At 40.8% G+C, this 19,973-nt stretch overlaps 1 protein-coding gene and 1 pseudogene across 6 annotated transcripts in view; one reads left to right on the top strand and one right to left on the bottom strand.

The window, feature by feature from the left end:
• Positions 1-244: 244 nt before the first annotated feature.
• On the bottom strand, positions 245-6,266 carry LOC119745315 (annotated as a pseudogene).
• LOC119745316 overlaps positions 2,682-19,973 on the top strand; it is a 49,999-nt gene continuing 32,707 nt past the window's right edge. For 3 of the 6 annotated variants that reach the window (XM_038221602.1, XM_038221603.1, XM_038221600.1), the window contains exons 1-2: positions 2,713-2,769; positions 11,094-11,278. In XM_038221602.1, coding sequence (XP_038077530.1) covers positions 2,765-2,769; positions 11,094-11,278 — 190 coding nt within the window. In that variant the 5' untranslated portion in view covers positions 2,713-2,764. Of the gene's footprint in view, positions 2,770-3,090; positions 3,161-6,569; positions 6,702-11,093; positions 11,279-19,973 lie in introns of those variants that run through there. The other 3 variants (XR_005273611.1, XR_005273610.1, XR_005273609.1) reach the window with 3 other exon arrangements.

The raw sequence follows: 19,973 nt of genomic DNA, 5'->3' as shown, positions 1-19,973 counted from the left end.
ATCGTTTATGTTTCAGTAATAGATATAAAGTGTTTGAGGACCTACGTGGATCTGTTTGGGCCTTCAAGGACGCCCATTCACTGAGCGGATTCGGGATTGCCCATCGAGAACTCGAAAAGATAGGAGAGACCAAGGCCAGTTGCTTTGGTAAAATTATTCATTCAGGTAAGACCAACTTCCATGAAGACTCAACTCATTAGTTCAAGTCCCCCCCCCCAACTAAGCCCTAAGACAACACTGAGTGTACACTGTTTACAAAATATGTCCGGTTTTATTTAGTTAAGTGGCTTTCAGGCTGTTAGTTCTCCCACGTTTTAATAGTGGCCCCTCATTTGACATTTGTCTTCATACGTTCTTTTGTCAAAGCCATCGGGGCAGAATATTTTTGGCATGCTGTTGGAAAGAATCAATTTTCAACTTTTGTTGTGAAAATCCTGTTGCGTGACATCACAGCCTGTGTTGTGATGTGAATGAGTTCTACCTTATTGATAAACGTGACCCGACTCGGAGGTGTCATGTCTTGGTGACAGTCCCTCGCTTGTCAGTAGGTACAGAATGTCATTTGGTGACAAGTGAACGTCCTTTATATCCAAAGTCAAGGAGTCATGTCCCACAGTATCTCCGGGGTTATCAACGGTGTTGCCGAGCGGCTCCGAATCCTCCTCAGACGTTATCGTCATGACAACTGTCTGCTCCATGTTCCCAAGGGTGCCCTCCGAGGACGACATCATGGACATGTGTGAGATGTCCTGTGATTGGTCAGCCAGGTCTGGTACCAAGACTGTAAATTCAGCTGCAGATTCCTCGGGGGCTGATTTGGATAATGCGCAGGCCTGAGTGTACAGCCGTAGCTGTGCTAGATGGTGGTGCAGCAGCTGGGTGTGCTGCTCAGACATGTGTTGCAGTAACTCTTGCAAAATGGACTGGTTCTCGCTGTAGTTGGTTAGACGTTTCAAACTGGACGTGTGAATCATGGACAGCTGCTGCTTGAGTGACGTGTTTGTGTTGGACAAATACTCAACCTGGAGAGCAAGAAGGATGGGCAGAGAAATTATTTGTTTACAGATGGAATTTTAATAGACCAATTCATTAGGCTCTGCCCCATGATGTGTAACCAATCACAACCATGACAATGCACCCCAAAGTCTGACATTTATGCACTTTATGATGTGTGCAGTTGGAGCATGAATGCTTAAGAAGGCACATGTGTTGTTGCCCAGTTATTTAGTGCAACTAGAGTATGAGTGAAACCACGAATCCTCTACACAAGGATAAACTACACATCTGAGCTTGTGTACAAAATGTGTGCAACGGTTTGTCTGCATTTATCATAAGCAGCGTCAGCGCATAGAACAACGTAGAACGTGTAGAAAATGTAGAGCAATGACAACAGTGCACACCATGATAGCCCATAGCCATGACAGCTGGCATCCTAACAGAAATCTGACCACTGAAAGAACGCAGTCGCATTAGTGTGCCTGCATTAGTTCTGATCAAGGTATGTCCCCCCTCCCACTTTTGAGAAGCGATTGACGTCCTTGGTACCTGTTGCATGCAGGGAACAAGATCCAAACTCATTCTTAGACCAAGACCAGATGGAATGCCCACTCACCTTTGTACGAAGCCTTTCTATAGTGCCTTTCATCCTGTGCTCTGTCTGGGCCAACGTGGTCTGCTCCTCCTCAAGAGTCTTCTCCAGACTTTCCTTCTCCTGCAGCAGCAGCGACAAGTTGTGCTCTGTGTAGCAAGTCTCGTCCTCCAAATCCTCTTGGCTTCCTACGTCTGGTATCTCAATAAGGACAGCTGTTTACGAGAGGGAAAGGTTAAGCAATTATCCTGGATAATGATTCCTGTAATAATGAAAGTCGGTCATCAAAAGGTCACTCCAGGTGTGGGCTACACAAAGAGGGGAAATGATGGGAGGAGTTTATTGAGTAGAAAGGTCGACATATATGTTGCGCTTGAATGGAACAGATAATATGTAGCGGTAAAAACAGGATACAGGCAAGAAAGTCCCCAATGATGCAGTGTGTCAAGAACATGTAATTCCTTGTAACTGGGTGCAAGCAATCACTCACTTTTTCAAACCTTATTCCTAACAAATTCCAATATTTAATTAACTGTTGAAGTCAGCTTTCAAAATGTATTGCCACCCTGACTTATTATATTTTTTTTTTGCTTAAAACCTTCGAGTCTTCCAAAATTCAATCAACTTAAAATAACACCAGTGGCACACTCTTTGCACCTTTAAATTCCAATTTGTAAAATCCACTGGCAATATTGGCCCTCACCCACCACAACCCCTTAAAAAAATGCTGAATTTTTGGTGGTTGTTTTATTTATTTTTTAAACAAGTGCAGGAGTGAAGACAACTATATTAAACATGCTGTTGTCTACCCATTCCCTTCTTTCATATGAATTCACGATATATCAGTTGAAAACAAAGTGGGGGGGGGGATGGGTTGGGGGGGGGAAGAGTGCTTCCTTGTATCAAATGCCTCCCCCTTGGCTTTTTGGTCAGCTTCTTCTAATTATCCTTCACTGCTGGTGGCATTATCCACCTTAACCTCTGGGTAGATGCTGAAGGATTCTTGGAGGGTCAGGGTTAATATTCTTACCATCTTACCTTCCCCATTGGCAGTGCTCTGGCTCGGATCATTGATGCAGGCATACTGGTACTCGATTTGCGGCTGCTGCCCATCAGTCTGCTCATAGCCCCGGGGATGATGTGTCCGTCTCCGATGGCTGCTGTGACTGGGGGACTATGAGGTGTGTTACCAGGCTGGCACTGTTGGGTGCTGGGTCAGTGTATGTAGTGAAGATCTAGTTGACATACTGGGTAAAATGGTGGAGTGAAGTGGTTGAGGATGATTCAATGAGACAAAACCTGCAGGGTTGCAAAAGATTCAATTTACACCGCAAATGTACAAGGAAAAATTAAAGTTCAAACTTAATTATTTTGAAAGACCCTAAGTGTTGGCATTTGATAAAATCCACCAAAATCCTTGTAAACCACCATACCTGCTCACAAGGTACATCAATTTCAACTGATTAAATTTATTTCATTGTTTTGGGTTTTTTTTCATGCAGATTAAAGGGGACCATTACATTACAGCAACGGCACACTCAGTTGTCTTGAAACAGCACTGAAACTGCGAAGGTTAAAAAAATAAGTGCATTTTCAAACAGTTTGAGCCAAAAAGGTGTCTCTAATCATTCTCAAAAGAATAAATACTTGAGTCAAATGTTTGATTAGGAAATTTATTTCAGAGAGTCTTTAAAGCTATAAATAAGTCCAATGAGCTCCGGAATACAAGCATCAGGAATTTACAACATTTTCTGAGTGAACCATGGTAGTTTACCCACCTGTGCCAATGTTTAATAGCTTATCACTGTTGATGCAGTTTAAAGGGAATAAAAGTATGCTTGGAAGGTCTTAATCACTCTGTTTAAAACCGCTTGGAGTCGAAGGCGATGGTATTTATCAGGACCCAGACTCCAAGCGGTCTTAAACTTAAATACCGACCAAGCACATATTTATTCCCATTCATAAATACCTATTCAGTCAAAAAAATCCAAACCTTTTGGTAAAAAAACCTGATTTTGCTCAACAAGTTCACTTCATGTTTTTTTAACACCCCTCTTTAGCTAAATAATGGAGTGTCCAGCTCGCGAGTAAGATGTTAACATCTCCTTTTTTGGAGATAGGCACACGCGTCGCACATACTGCGCGATGTCATGCAAAACGCACCTGGGGCGTTGCGTTGTGAATTTAGGACTATAAAATACTGACTCACTGGTAGCATTGCGCATGCCTACGTGAGGACCAATAAAATGGAAAGAGGCACTGGATTTCATAGGAGCCAAAATTTCAAGTGAGACTGGAAAAGAGTTGAAGACCAGCCAGCCATGTCTTTATCATCCGTTTAAGACCAGCCACATAGCAGCTTCTCGACCAACAGGAATGGATAAACTGCCATAGGTATTTATGAATTGTGGTTTACATGTATTGTACGTGCAGTCTGATGTGCCCACTGGGATAAAATGAATTACATGATTGTAAAATTGACCATGACATACTGTACCCGAGTAATAACTATCTGTATTGTGGTCTCTGGATTACGGAAGTGTTGCTGGTAGTGTTTCATAGCCTTGTCCCTCCTGCTGAACCCGTTGTGACAGTGGTAGCAGTGCGAGTGGGCACCCTTGAAGTATTTCTGCTCGTGAATGATGCCGTGGACGATGCAGGATCTACATCACTGCAATATTTTAAGACCTGGGGAGGGATACAGTAGAGGATTGGTTTGGCAAATTTGACAAAAGCTGACAGCTATATGCACTTTGACAAAACATGAACTGTGGATCTTTTTATATGGTTCTCTTGCTGTAACAGGCACAAGTAAGCTATTGACCTGAGTTAGGACTCTTGTTCAGGCAGGCATTTGGGCATGGCCTGTGACAATTGAGTTCATCGAACACTGATATCTGCTAAGAATAACCAGCCCAGGTATCTGTCAATTTCATAAAACTCCCACAAATGCCACTACCTTGTCCTGCTGTCCACTACCTTCAACTTATCTTAATTCAACTCACAAACCTTTTCACAAACACGGACCACAAGTCATCTTGTAGCATGACTCATGAACAGAAAGTGAAAACATTGTCCTTAACCTAAAACTTATTTCTTGGGATCCAGTTACAAGTATGCAAGCACTTGGTCTTGTTCCCAAATGCAAACTCACCCCCAAAGTTGATGCCTTTATCCACGTGCTTGACCCTGTAGTGCGCCTTGAGGAGAATCTCATCAGTGAATAGACTGTCCTGGGAGCAGAATGGACAGTGCAGATGCGGAGCCTTCATCAAGGAGTGGCTACACTCCCTGTCTGTGCATTGTATGGGTGTCCAGTCTGCCTCAGCGCCTTTCATTTGCACTGATGGATGCGCCTACAGTTGCAAAAAAAAATGAGACAACCGTCAAGTTTACATGTATGATGTAAAAAAAAAAATGTAAATGTATGAAACGGTAACACCAATTAAATCTTCACAGAAGTTTTCAAAGTGGAGAGGGGGAAACAAATTAGGCCAAATAAAAAAAAAAACATGTCTAGCGTCCCCGCCTGCTTCCTTTATGGAGGCTGCCTTCTTAGGTTTTTTTTTTTTAAACCATTTTTTTAAAAAAGTTTTCAATAGTGACATTAGTTTGGCCTCTTACATTGTATCTGTTGCATCATGGAGCTTTAAACACATTTCAATAAAAAGCTGGTATGTAATTTGCTGAGTCCAATGGCGGCCATTTAAAAAAAAAAATGGCAGCCATCTTGATGAAAAATAGCCCGGTCGGGCGACCATTGGGGAGGAAAAAAAAAAGAAGGGTCTCCCGCTTCCTTTTTTTTCAAAAAGCAGGACCCTAAGCATATTCTTTTTGGAAAGATTCCCACATCTGGCCATCACTTGTCATCCTGTGCACAATGAGACTGGTCTGAAAATTTCTAAGTGTTTTCTCAGTAAATACCCCAATAAATTCCCTGCTAAATTTGACATACTTTCTGATGGCTGATAGGTCGCTGAAGGAAAACATTATTGATGGCCAGATATGGGAATCTTTCCAAAAAAGTCCTACTACTAGCAGTGGCACTAGCCATAGGGGTAATCCTTACTTTTAGAACACCTCTATTTTTTACGAGTTCTGTTCAAAACTGACTTTTGCAGATGTCTGTCCAGTACCAAAGTGACTTTTGCAGGCTAAAGCAGTCTTTAGAAGTCAAGAAGGTGTCATTGCCCATTGTTCAGATGTGCCAAGAAGTATCAGAATGTCAATTTTGAGTGTCATTTAGTCAACTGTTTTGGTGAGTCTTTCCCTTCCTATATAGGAACGGGGTCCTAAAAGTAAGGATTACCGCCATGGGGATAGCGAGCAGCAGCCATTCAATATTGTGAAGTGTCCGGAAACTGGGCGATTTTAGCTGGAGTTACCCAGCCCTGAGTTTTATCATTGGGCCTAGATGACAACCCAATGATAAAACTCAGGGCTGGGTAACTCCAGCTAGGGCGATTTCACATTTTGCTTTTTGTTTAAAAAAAGTCATACGGAGAGCAAGAGGTGTCCAACTTAAAAATATAAATAATTTTCCAGAATATCTTGGGTACCTACCACATGAATAGCCATATTCAACAACTCCTTTGCCTTGAATAATCACATAAATAAATTCTAGGGGGAAATGTCAAGGGGAAAAACTAACGTTCAGTGTAAACAGCGCCCTCCAGGAAAAAAAGAAAAATGTGGGTTTTAAAAGGGTTTTCCAAAATTCGATTTATTCCCATGCGGCTTGTTCTATTAAACCAATTTGAAGAAGAATAATTATGTAATTTCCACACAGCTACTCAGAAAGCGTGGGGTGTCAAATAAGAAGAGACAAATAGGTATTATTGGGCTTCCGTTACGGGAGACGCAGGCATCTCGTTAAAAAAAGAAGGATGCCAGTTCAATGATGAAGCTGCGAAGCTGCGAAGCTGCGACGAAGGCCGAGGTTTCGAAACAGCTTGCATGTGAGGGACACATGAGGGCAGCATTCAACAACATAAACACGCGACTCTTGACACATGCTTGAAAATCTGGCGCTACCCGTATTCTTCCGAGTGGCTGAAAACTTTCTTATTAATATTACGTCAGTATCAGTACTACAAGTTTGTTTTAATTAAAGGTAACATTAATTTGGTTGTTTTAATAGCTATTGGTGAAATCTTCATTATTTTATTTAGTGAAACGTCGCGCAGAAGTAGCCGTCATGGCCGCACTCCCGTAGTCCGTAGACACACTGGCACTGCGTTTACAACGCTATTATTGATAATAGCGTTGTATCATTGTATCTAATTCGTCATGTGTGTTCGTGAAGAGTTTGAGATGCTGGAAAAAAGTCCATACTGGGGTACCACTCATATTCCTTAATATGACCTGAACAGTACCAAACATTGCCAAAAGTTGTAAATCTGATGAAGAAACACTGTTTTAAGGAGAGCAAACATTCTTTGATAATACGTGTTCTGTCATGGCCCATAGACTTTTAGCCCCACTAGTGTGGCCGTCGGTATGCTGCGCTGAACCTAAGGCCACACACCGTGGTCCGCGCACTACTGAGGACGTTTTCATAAAATTTGCAGGGAATTTCTTACATGTGGTTGTATTCTACGATGTCCCATCTATCACTTCTGGGATGCTTAGGTGTAATGTAGCTGGAGTTACCCAGCCCTGAGTTTTATCATTGGGTTGTCTATAAGGGCTGGAGCTAGTTTTTCTCGTAAACGATAGTATAGGCAAAACATTTTGGAAAATGTTCAATTTTGTCCCCGTTACACACTAATTGCAACTGCAACTCACCCTAAACTTGCCTGGAATAACCATTAAACAGGTCCTTGAAGTAAAAAACGATCCACGATGAAGATTCAGCCTACAATTGCAGTGAAAACAGGAGGAATAACCGCTAACCTGACAAGCTTACGGGCATGGCCAGGACCGTAATTGGTTTGTGCACAAAAAAAATTTGTGTACAATGAATGGCGGTCGGTTACCGGTACCAGGCTGTCAACTAGTCGTTTTTGCCGGCTGGCGGTTGGCTGTTGGCGCATGACGTCGCGCGGAAGCGTAACACCCGATGACTGTTTCATGCACTCATATGAAGTTTACCACTCGCATCACAGCTGCGGTACTGGAACCGCAACCGTCATCGGGTGTTACGCTTCCGCGCGACGTCATGCGCCAACAGACTTTCCTACCGTTTTTTGCAGTCAGACGTGAGTACTCCTAGGCACTAATTAAGTACAAAAACGTCCATCAAAATGCAGACATTTCCCACAGAACCGCTGCACAGTTTGCCCCTTAACTCCGCACTATACCTCATGACATACTCACGTAATATGCGCAGAACAAACATCGCTGGATTTTGTTGTTTTTTGGGCTTAAATGATGCAAAATATGCCCTTTCTGCACTAAGCCAACCTGACACTTGAAACGTGCACGCATATGATCCAGCGATGATTTTCAGTTGCAAAAGAAATGATAGTATGCGCATGCGTACAAATGCAAGTACTGTACCCCCCGCGGCGCACTCTGAGAGAACCAAAAAATCATTGCTGGATCATTCATATGCGTGCACGTTTCAAGTGTCAGGTTGGCTCAATGCGGAGAGGGCATATTTTTCATCATTTTAGCCAAAAAACCGACAAAATCCAGCGATGTTTGTTCTGTGCATATTACGTGAGTATGTCATGAGGTGTAGTACGGAGTTTAGGGGCAAACTGTGCAGTGGTTCTGTGGGAAATGTCTGCATTTTGATGGACGTTTTTGTACTTAATTAGTGTTTTGTGCTGCAAACAATTTTGCGGGGTTCTTCATCTACGTGGAGCCTCGTGGAGCCTCATAGTTCTAGGAGTAAAACGTGAGATGTGCCCATTGTATTTCTCACAACACGAGTGATAGCCCAACACAATGAAAGCCCAATGCTGATTGGCTGCTAAAAAAAATAAGTAAAATATTTTTTTTTATCAGCCAATCAGCAGTGAGCTTTTACATTGCATCTAGCTTTCACATTTGCCATCTTGGTTTTTGAGTCTGTTTTCTGGTTGTCGTCATCTTTTAGTTCTACCCCTTAATTTCCCTCGTAAATCAAAGCCCTGCCCTCTTTCCACAAAATTAAAGTTTTGATAATAAAGAAGGTGTCATTACCACCTGTTCAGATGTGTCAAGAAATATCAGAATGTCACTTTTTAGTGTCATTTAGTCGGCTGTTTTGATGAGTCTTTCAAATATAGGAATGGTTCCTAAATGTAAGGGTTCCTAAATGTAAGGATTCCCCATATAGGTGTGTCATAGATATAGGGCAGTGTTTTTAATATATGAAGAAAATTTGGGGGTAAAATGACGACGACAACGACAAAACGCAACACGAAAATAAAGATGGCGATCACTGCGCGATGGACCATGTGTACCATGAGCACACAAGTCGCGCTGCACGACACCAACTGGCCTGTAAACCACGTAGGACAATCGTAATTTCTACCCCAAGTAACTTTTCAAAAATTGCCAAAAATGTGTCAAAACATTGAGAGAAGTCTGTTTTAAAAGTTGACAATATCATTTTTTAGAAATAAAAAACATTCTTGATTCTAATTTGATAAAAACAAAACAGGGGCCCTACACTACACCATTGCCCTAATTTTTCCCTTCAGTTACCTATCAGCCATCAGAAAGTGATAATAGGCCTGTGTCCTAAAAAGTCAGATTTAGCAGGGAAATGTTGAAGTAGGCCTGTTTTTGAAATTGAGAAAACACAGAAATTTTCAGACCAGTCTCATACGGTTTGTGCTCAGGGTGAAAAGTGATGGCCAGATACGGGAATCTTTCCAACCCCAGCTCCAATGCTCATCGGGAATTCAACATTATATGAGCTGGTGGTAGTCCAAGTAACTTATCGCTTTTTCAACATTCAGACATGGTCTGGCAAGTAGGTCACCAGACCATGTCTGAATGTTAAAAGGGCGATAAGTTGGGTTCAAGTTAATCGGACTACAGCTGGAGGCACACATCTGGCTTTTGTCCAGCAACCAAAATATGGCAGAGGCTGTAAAAAATGGCCTCGGAAAAGCCATTGAATCATGTTTTTTTTTCATATTTTAGTTTAATAAAGCTAGTTTGAGTAACTCCAGCTCCAATGCTCATCAGGAATTCAACATATAGCGCTAAAACTGTGTTGTGCACAGGCACAGGAATATACGGGAACATGGAAATCTTATGCTTTCAAGGTTTTGCCACCTCAAGAGACCTTTATATTTTAATACTATAAATATTATTTTTCATTTCTGTCATGAAGAGGAAATTTATGTGTTTGAAATTGATACTAGATTCTTAGAGGCCCTAAAAACGGGACTCTCTGTATAGGTCTGTATCACAATATGGTCCTTTTCCCCTCTATTAATCCCAACCCAGATTGTGATACAGATACAGAGAGCCCTGTTTTTCAGGGCATCTTAGAATCTACAACATACTTTTAGCTCCATGCAGCTCTATGTCGAATTCCTGATGAGCATTGGAGCTGGAGTTACTCAAGCTAGTACTAAGCATTGTTCTGTTTCAAGTCCACCATTTGTTTCGTAAATGATTGCTGCATGGCGTGAAGTAAGTTTAATCTCATCTGGGTTTGGATAATAGGGGAAAAAGTTTAGTGTAGGCCAAATTTCACAGCCTCCGCCATTTTCCAACTGCTGGACAAAAACTAGATGTGCCTCCAGCTCTACATGTCTAATTCGTGATGAGCATTGGAGTTTCTCATCTCCATCTTGTATGGCAAGTTTTCAAAACCTTAATTTTTGGGACTGTCATAGACAGTATTGAGAGTTCCAAATTTTTGGACTAGCGTTTCTCAAGCTCTGGGGGACCAACTATTGGAAAGAGTTCCATACCTGGACATCACTTGACACCCGGTGCACAAACCCTATGAGACTAGTCTGATAAATTTGAAGTGTATTCTCAGTAAAAACTTCAATATTTTTCCTGCAAAATTTGACTTTTAAACTTGTTATCCCTTTCTGATGGCTGATAGGTCACTGTGGGGAAATATTAGTCATGTCGATGCAATATGTATGGAATTCTTCCCCAACTATTTTTTCCCCAGCAGTCAGAAAATGACGGAGGCCATGAAAAATTGCCTCAACTGAAATTGTCCTTTAACCTGATTATCCAAACCTAGTTGAGATTAAACTCACCTAAATACCATGCAGCAGTCATCACAAAGCAAAGGATCGACTTGAAACAGAACTACACTGGCTAAAATATGGGGAAACAATGATGATTTTGGTGGCTTTTCAGATAGAACCGTCGCGTCGCAGCCGTGTTGTGGCGACATTTACAGCTCGCATCTGAAACTGGTATGGTATCCACATATACATCGCACTGGATAGAGACATGTACACGGTATGGTTACCATACTATTTTCAGGTGCACGTTGTGATTTCAAATTTCGACCCCTCCCCCTAGATATCCCACTGGTCATGGCTTTCAATAGTATACAACTGCTTAATGTGCAGTTGCTTTATATTTCCAGTGTGTTTTTGGTCCAACGTAATAACACCAAAATGGATGAGAAGCAGGGACCAACTTCTGATGATGTCCCAACTGGGGAGGTAACGTCAACCACAGTTACAGAGGGTGATGTTGTCAAGATGCCAACAGATGTGGCCATCACTTTGGATGCTATTCCCAATGAAGATGAGGAGGACAAATCCAAAGGTGACTTGTTATTCTTTTACTTGGTGAAGACGTTTGCTCCTTTGCCAGGTCATCTAAGTGTAATCCCATTCATGTGATTTTGTCCATTCTTGCTTATTGGAAACTTAACACTTTAACCCAGTGAAATTAATTTTGCTGCAAAATAGTTTAGTTGCTTTCCAGGTAAGTTTTTTAAATTGGGGGGAATGAGGGTTCAATTTCATAAAAAAAAATTGCACCTTTACTTGGTACTTGGTACTTGGTGGTTATCCTGAATACTCCACGTGGAAGTCTAGCAAGGAGGCCTTGGGGAAGTGGAGCTAAATTAAATCCTTAAAGGTGTTGTGGTTTGGGGCGTCTGTGGTGTCTTGAGGGAGCTTGTTCCATTTCCGGATAGTTCGGGGTAGGAATGACTGCATATAGATGTCTGTCCTTGCAGCAATTTCTGTGAACTGGTGGTTGTGAAGTCTACGAGCCGGTGCTGGTTTGGGGACTATGGATGATGGGTTAATGTGAACTATGTTGTGTATTATTTTAGTAGGTAAGTAGGTAAGTTGGTTAACTTTCCTTCTCTCTTCCAGTGAAGACCAGCCTAGGGTTGTCAACATGTCGGTCACACTGCTCAGTCTGGAATAATCTCGCATTACGAAACGAGCAGCCCTCAGTTGCACTTTTTCCAGGGCTGTTATGTTCTTAGCTATGTGAGGGTTCCAAGCAATGCTGCCATATTCTAGGTGTGGTCTGACTAGTGCTAAGTACAGCTTTTCTTTGACTGATCTGGATGCAGAATGAAAATTTATTTTGATGAAGTTCAATATACGACTTGCTTTGGAAGTGGCATGTGCTGTTTGGTGATTCCAACTTAGGTTATTCTGAATGATTATTCCAAAATATGTCATGTTGGTTTTCTCTACGAGGTTGGATCCTAACATGGTGTCGTTAGTTTTGCCGGGGGCCCGCTTCCCGGAGATTCGCATGATGTTACATTTGCTGGAGTTAAATTTCATTCCCCAGGTTTGCGCCCAGTGAGCCAAGTTGTCCAGGTCTTTTTGGAACATCAATTCATCAGTTGATGAGCAGATCTTCCGATATAACAGGCAGTCGTCAGCGAAAATGCGAGTTGTGCCAGTCACCGATTTGCTTATGTTGTTGATGAAAAGTAAAAACAGGTGGGGGCCAAGCACGGTGCCTTGTGGTATGCCACTGTCGACACTTTGCCATTTCAAAGACTTTCCATTTACCACAACTCTTTGTGACCTGTTGGTGGAATTCCCTGATCCATCTCTGTGTTTTTCCCCTTATCCCGTAGTAGTCTAATGTTTGGACCAGTTTTTGATGAGAAACTATTTTGAATGCTTTGGAGAAGTCAAGTACTGCCATGTCTGTGGTGATTTGTTACGAGTTGGGATTTGCAGGACAGGCCTTTACGAAAAGCATGTCGGTTTTCGTTCAGGATGTCGTGTTCCTGGAAGTGTTTCATTTATTGGCTATCAATGATGTGCTCTAATAACTTAAAACAAACAGAGGTCAACAACACAGGTCTGTAGTTTGCCGGGTCTTCACGGGAGCCTTTCTTAAAAATGGGTGTTACGTTGGCTTTCTTCCAGTCAGATGGAAGAGAACCCAGGTCAAGTGATTGTTGGAATATGAATGCGAGTACTGGGGCAACTTCCTTGGCAGCTAGTTTCAAGTTGACTTGAGGACTCCACTAACAGACACGGTGATGTTTGTCAAGTCTGGGTAGGGACTCGGTGGTAGAACTGGCTGCACATCGGTGTCATCCCTGCTGAAAACACTACAGAATTGGTCTTGTAGGGTTTCAGCTTTTTCTTGGTCAGATGTGATATTTTTCCCGTTGAGTTTTAGAACCTGAACCCCTGTGTTGTCTTTACGAGTGCTATTTACGTAGTGCCAACATTTCTGGGGATTACCTGTACCTGTAGATGTAGTTTCTTGTAAATGTGTGCGTGAAGCCCTTCTGATTTCGCTGTTCACTTGCTTTTGCAAAAGTTTGAATGTAGACTGCTTGTTACTGCCTTCACATAGCTGCGCTCTTTCTTCCTGCAGCAAAGGATTAGGAGGGTAGTGAGCCATGAGGGTCTAGAATGTCCCTGGACTGGTTTTTGTGGTACTAATTCGTTAGTTTTCAGCCTGTCCTTAAAAATACTCTGATTTGCCTCAACTGTTCTGGTTTCTGGAGATGACGGCATGAATTGGGTCTTAAGCTCGAGGACAGATTTTTTCAGCTTGGATTCATCCACGTCATTCCACTTGAAGATGGTCCTAGGGGGCTTGACAGAGCAAGGTGCGGTGATGGTTTTTTATTATTTTTTATATTTTTTATTATTCCGCTTTACATTACAACAAAATACACACCTGTATTATTCTAAATTAAATATGATCTAATAGCTTTAAGAAAGGGGCACTTACATTTTTGTACATTCCATCAAAAAAATGTAAAAAGTGCTATTCCACGTATTGTTCTGGTATGCTTTCAGTCTAACCTTTAATATAGAATACATTGCTATTGTAGTAATCAAATTTGTTTCAAGGTCAAAGTCCGGGTTTAGTACTAAATCTGACATTGATGGAAAGTTATAACAATGCTTTGTTACTGATTGATAATACTTAATAAATTGATTCCAAAATTTAACTGTGTATGCATAAGAAATAAATACGTGTTCATAATCATCTACGGTATTACACAGGCTGCATAGTGGGCTATCTTTGATTTTCCATTTATACAGTAAGTATTTGGTTGGCACAAGGCAGTGTATTAACTTGAAGTTAAAATTCCTTAATTTGGCTTCTTTTACATTCATAACTTTTTGTTTCCACACTGAATTCCAATTGAGTCCTTCAGTCTGCAATATTTCGTTCCAACGCTCTTGTGCGACAGGTGTTTTACTTTTATACTCAAGTAAAATCTTCTACTTTTTTTTGTGTTTATATTTTCCAACTTACCAAGTTTTTCACTGATATGAACATGCCTTTCAGTTAGAATGTTATCGTTATTTAAGAGTTTTGTTAACCATTCTTTGGGTAGGGCCTTCTTTAGTATATACATTTCAACTAGCCAGTTCTGTTTGCTAATTAGGTTACGACTCACATACCTGATGGAGAGTTTGCCCTTTTCATTCAAAATGTCATTACATAAATGATATTGGATTTGATCCAATTTCTGAAGAACAGAGGTTTGTCGTTATACTTTATGTGTTGAATACCCCAAAGTATTTGTGTCTTTATCTCAGTTCGGGATAAATCTGCTTGCATTTTCTTTTGTTTGTTCAGTTTCTGCCAGCAGAGTATTATCTCTTTGTAAAATTGTGGTAATTTACCTGGAAGATTTGAAAAACGTTTTGCATTTTTAAGGTTCATATTTAGGACAGCTAAATCAGGGCAACATAGATTAAGGAAGTAGTCACATAAGCTTGTCCATTTACCAGCTTTCTTGTTAATCAGTTTAATAATGATCCAGTTGCATTTTAGCGCTGCATGGTGTGATTCAAAGTCAATTAGATTTAGACCTCCTTCATCTAAACCACGAATCAAAGTTTTTCTTGAAATCTTATCTATTTTCCTTTGCCAGATGAAAGGAAAAATCAGATTTTCTATTTTTGTAATTTGTTTTTGTGGGGTTGGAATAACTGATGCTAGAAAGGTAAATATTGGTATTGCCAAGTTGTTTACAATGGTTACTTTACCTGGTAGTGTCGGGTTGCGTCTTTTCCACTGGTTGATTAAATTTGCACAATTAGTTATTTTTTCTTCCCAGATTAATTCATAGCATTCATACATGTTCTTTCCAAAGTAAACGCTTAGTGTTTTGATTGGTCTTTGCTGCCAATTGATTGTTTCTTGGAGATTCTGGTCCAGATTATTATCGCAAATAACAAGTCCTGTTGTTTTTTGATGGTTCAGTTTTGGACCTGCTATTCTTCCAAATTCTTTAACAACGTCAAGAGCATTGTTGATTGATTTAGCGTCTGACATAAAAAGAGTGGTATCATCTGCGTAGATAGAGATAGGAAGGTTTGTTTTGTTTGGTAATTGTACCCCGTGTATTTCATGGTTTGTTCTTATTCTGTTTGCGAGAACTTCTGCTACGATTAGGAACAACGAGGCTGAGAGAGAGCAACCTTGTCTAAGCCCACGTTTCAATGTGAAAAATTCAGACATAATTGTACTTTGAATGTTTTTATACATTGTTCTTATAAATCCAACTGATAAAGCTATCTCCAAAATTAAACTTTTTTAGTGTTTTTATCAGGAAGCTCCATTCTACAGTGTCAAGAGCCTTTTCGTAATCTAAAAAGAGAATTGCAGTATTTTTATTACATGTACATGTACCCTCTTGGCTAAAATGAATAACATTATCGATTATTAAACCTTTGGACACAATTTCCGATAAATCATCCTTTGATGTAGCCTGACTGGTCATCTTGAATGATATCTCCAATTACGCCTGACAGTCGATTTGCTAATGCTTTGGCAGCTATTTTGTAGTCAATGTTTAGAAGGCTGATTGGTTTCCAATTTTTTTAATTGTTTCGCTCACCTTTTTTATACAGTAATGATATTATAGCACGGCGTTGGGATATCGGAAGTTCCCCTTCTTGGTAACTTCTATTCATTGAATTCACAAAGAGGTTTTTTAGTTGCTTCCAGAATGCAAGGTAAAATTCTACTGTTAAACCGTCTGTTCCGGGACTTTTGTTCTTTTTCAAACTTTGTAGTGCTTTCTCATATTCTGCTTCGGTAATAACCTCTTCACATTCCTCTTTCTGTTCTTCGTTTAACACAAAATCAAACTGAGTATCATCTAAGTATTGGTTTACTTCATTTATTTCTACACTGTTTGAAGAGTACAGACTTTGGTAGAATTTTTTTTGTTCATTGAGTATGCCAACTTCATCTCTGATTATTTTATTATTTTCATTCTTCAATTCTGTAATAGTTTTTGTCAATGCGTTACGCTTTTTTAAGTCCCAAAAAGTATTTCCTGTTTCGTTCACCCTCTTCGTACCACTGTTCTCGAGACCGAACCATTTGTCCTGCTATTTCTTTCTCGTACATTATCTCTAAAGTTGTTTGAAGTTTGTTTTGCTCTTCTGATTCTTCTTCACGGTCATTCATGTTTTTCAGCTTTGTTATTAATAATTCTTTCACTGTATCTTCCACCCTTTTCTTCTTTTTTGAATAATAGGCTATATGGCATACTCTTTAAGTTTTAATTTACAATATTTCCCAGCAGAATCTTTGATCTTCAAATTCCGTTACTAAGTTATTCATGAACTCATGCAAATATGACTTCATTTTATCTACAAAGGTTTATTGTTAAGAAGGGAACTGTTGAATTTCCAATAGCCTGGCCCTTGTCGAGCTTTGCTGCTAGCTAATTTGACTGAAATCGCTTGGTGATCGGTTTTAATACTTGGTCTTATGTATGTATGTCGCTCGAAGTAACTGCATCAACAGAGATAGGTTGAAATAAGAAAGTAATCAATCCGTGTTTTTATACTGGGATTCTTTATTCTAAAAGTTCTGGTAAGTATCTGGATGTTGATTTCTCCATATACCTGTTAAAGGTTTCTTTTTACACACATCTATCAGTGAAATTGTATTCTGTTTTCGTAATTTAATCCCTCCCTCTTTATCACATCTGTGGTTAAGTATGCAATTAAAATCACCTCCTAAAATTAACTCATTGGTATTGGGGATGTATTTAAAAATCCACTTCTCCAATTTTTTTAAGAACTGAACTCTTTCCTTGCAAGTGTTGGGGGCATAAATATTCATAAATGAGATGCATTTTCATGGATTGCATTAATTAAACATATTCTTCCAAACGAATCACAATGTGAATCTTTTACCTCAATGTTAGCTGAATCTCTAATTAAAATACTGGTACCTCGACTATAAGAGTCGCCATATGAGTGATAGCTTTTCCCATTTTGCCAGTCGTATATATCATGAGTATTTGCTGTATCTTCTGTGAAGTGTGTTTCTTGTATAAATAGGATGTCGGCTTTTTGATCCTGGAACCATTTATATGTTGCCAGGCGTTTGCCTCTATCCCTCAAACCTCGAACATTCAAACTAATGATGTGGAGAGAAGCTGTGCCAAACAATTAGGAGCTTTGATTAGATTTTCATTATTTCATCGATTTAATCATAATTGGTTTATTTATTTACTTCATTACTTGTTTATTTTATATTTTTGGTTGTTGAGAAGATTCAGCTCGTTTTGTACCTGATGAACTCCTCTTCGTCGGTGTCATATGTTGCTGTAGCTTGTTTCTTTTGGATGTCTTGGTGTGTCGCTGTTTGCTGCTTGCTGTGACGCTTCCTGCGTTTCCTGCGTCTCGTTTGTCTTGTTCCGTCGTCTGTTTTCTCGATCGGGGTTGTGGGGCTTGGTCGAGGTCGTTTGGGAGTGTTGGTGGTCTCGGCTGGATGAGCTGTAAGTGGTTGTCGCTCTATGTGACTTTGAAATGCCGATTCAATGACCCGGATTGCATCAGCTGTGTTCGGTGATATGTCAACCACAGGCGCGGTTCTAGAACCAATATTTGGGGGGGGGGGGGGGGGGGGGGGTAGCACGGTAGATCCAGAATTTTTTCAGGGAGGCGTGCTGAAATGTAGACCATTTATTTTTCTGACACTTAGACCTCCGTAAATCAATAGGTAGGGGGCGGGGGGGGGGGGGGGGCTCATGCAATATTTTCAATTGGGAGCGCCAATAAAATCCTAAAATCATTCACACTATATTAACTAATGCACCCTTTTCACGACTATTTCTTTAGGGGTAGACTGTTCGCATGTACATCACAATCTTTGTTTTTTCTAATGCAATGTTTTTTTGAACGGAATTGATTTTTGGCCCCCCCCCCCCCTCCGGCGGGGCACAGAAGCTTGGCTCCATTTTGTTCCAATTCGGGTGCAATATCTTCATTGGAGACTGATAGGGGTAGATCGGATACGATGACCTTGGTAGACTGATCATCTTCTGACAGGTAGGGGTTGTTGTATTGGAGTCGTATATGTTGCTGTCGAAGGGAGATACTGGTTGTTAGTAGGGTAATTCTGGCCTCCTTATTGGTGGGGTAGATGCGCCATAATCCCCTAATGAGCTGTGCTCCTTTCAGGGTGTTGTAGCCTGATACTTTTTCTGTGGCCATACAGATTTTGTAGGTGTCTAATTTACTGGACCCTTCCGCCTGCGTCAATGATTTCTGTTGGAAGAACACTGGTCGAGTGGTGTTAGGGGTGCCACCCCCCGTGCTCGTAACTGTAGCGTATGTCGCCATTGAAGTACGCTGATTTTGCTGTTGGGTTTTTGTCTTGTTTCTAACGAAACACAGGGTTTTTTTGGGTAATTTTTTCTGATCCGGATGACTTACTGTGATGACTTTTAGTATTGCAACTGTTTTCACGATGGTAACTTGCTTTTATCTCAATTTACTTGTAGATTTTGGAGAGCAAAATAGAACACGTCTGGTCGCGTACGAGCCTGACATATCAATTTGAATTTGGTGCGGTGATGTTTATGTCAGCTAACACTGTTGCGTGATCGCTAATTCCGGAGTTGCTGTATACATTACAAACCAGAGTTGGACGTGTGGTAAAGACCAAAACTAAGATGTTATCTGTTCCTGTAACTGGGTCTCTCCTTGTAGTAAAATTTGCCTTTTGTTCGAGATTGTAGTCATCTGCGATGTTGATAATTTTGGATCGAATACCGTTTGCCGATAAAGTAAATGTACCAGTCCTTGAGTTCCAAGCATGCCCGGGATGTTGAAGTCTCCTCCAAGAATGATGAATGGGGAGTTTACCTGAGCCTGCAATTTACTCAGACTTCTGTCTAGGTTTTCTAGAGATTCTGGCCTGTAGGAGTCGGGGGCTCTATAATACATGTATGCAGAGATGAAGATGTCCTCTCCTTTCGGCTTGAGCAGTAGTTGGCACCAGAGTAATTCACAACCATCTTCAGAAAGTTCAATTGCTGAGAAACCATCCTTAACCAAGATAAAGACACCTCCGCCACGTCTGTCGTTTCCTCTGTCCTTGAACCTTTGTTCAACTGTCAAACTTGTGAATTTCTGATGAATGAATGCAAAGTTTACAAAGCCATTCATATCTTAAAACATTCATTCTTTTATAAAGCCCTGTCCGCACTGGACTTTTTTGGTCAAACTTACCGAGATTATGGGTACGTTTCCCATTTTAAGTCCAGTGCGGACAGCCTGGGACATTTTCCTCTCAGTTACTTTTGCTGAGTCCAGCGGTTACTTTTACTGGCCAACTGCTGCCCAAGAAAACTGACCACGTGCCCAGGAAAATTAACCAGGTCACTTTTCCCGAGACGATAAGTCCAGTGCGGACAGTGCGAGTCGGTAAAAGCAGCTGAGGAAAGTGACATCCGGCCCGAGTGCGAGTATCATGCATACAGAGACCATCATGCACGATCCCACACGTGATGTGGCCGAACATTTTGTGGAAACACGTACGCTGCGGGTGTCAAGTCCGAGCTGTAAAATCTCGTTATAAATATATTTTAACGGAGAATACATTCACAGAAAATATTAAGATCACGTTCTGGGAAATAGGGTACTTTGCAGTTATTCGTTTTCTCCACCAATGTTTGTTTTGTATTTTCTACGATCCAAATACGTCCTGTTACGCCGTGTAGTCTGCATGGCACCGTACGTAGGCCGCA

This window comes from Patiria miniata, unplaced genomic scaffold, assembly GCF_015706575.1.
Source record: "Patiria miniata isolate m_02_andy unplaced genomic scaffold, ASM1570657v1 HiC_scaffold_7, whole genome shotgun sequence".
Taxonomy (NCBI): domain Eukaryota; kingdom Metazoa; phylum Echinodermata; class Asteroidea; order Valvatida; family Asterinidae; genus Patiria; species Patiria miniata.
Note: the sequence above shows the minus strand (reverse complement) of the source record. Positions and strands in the feature narration are given on the sequence as shown.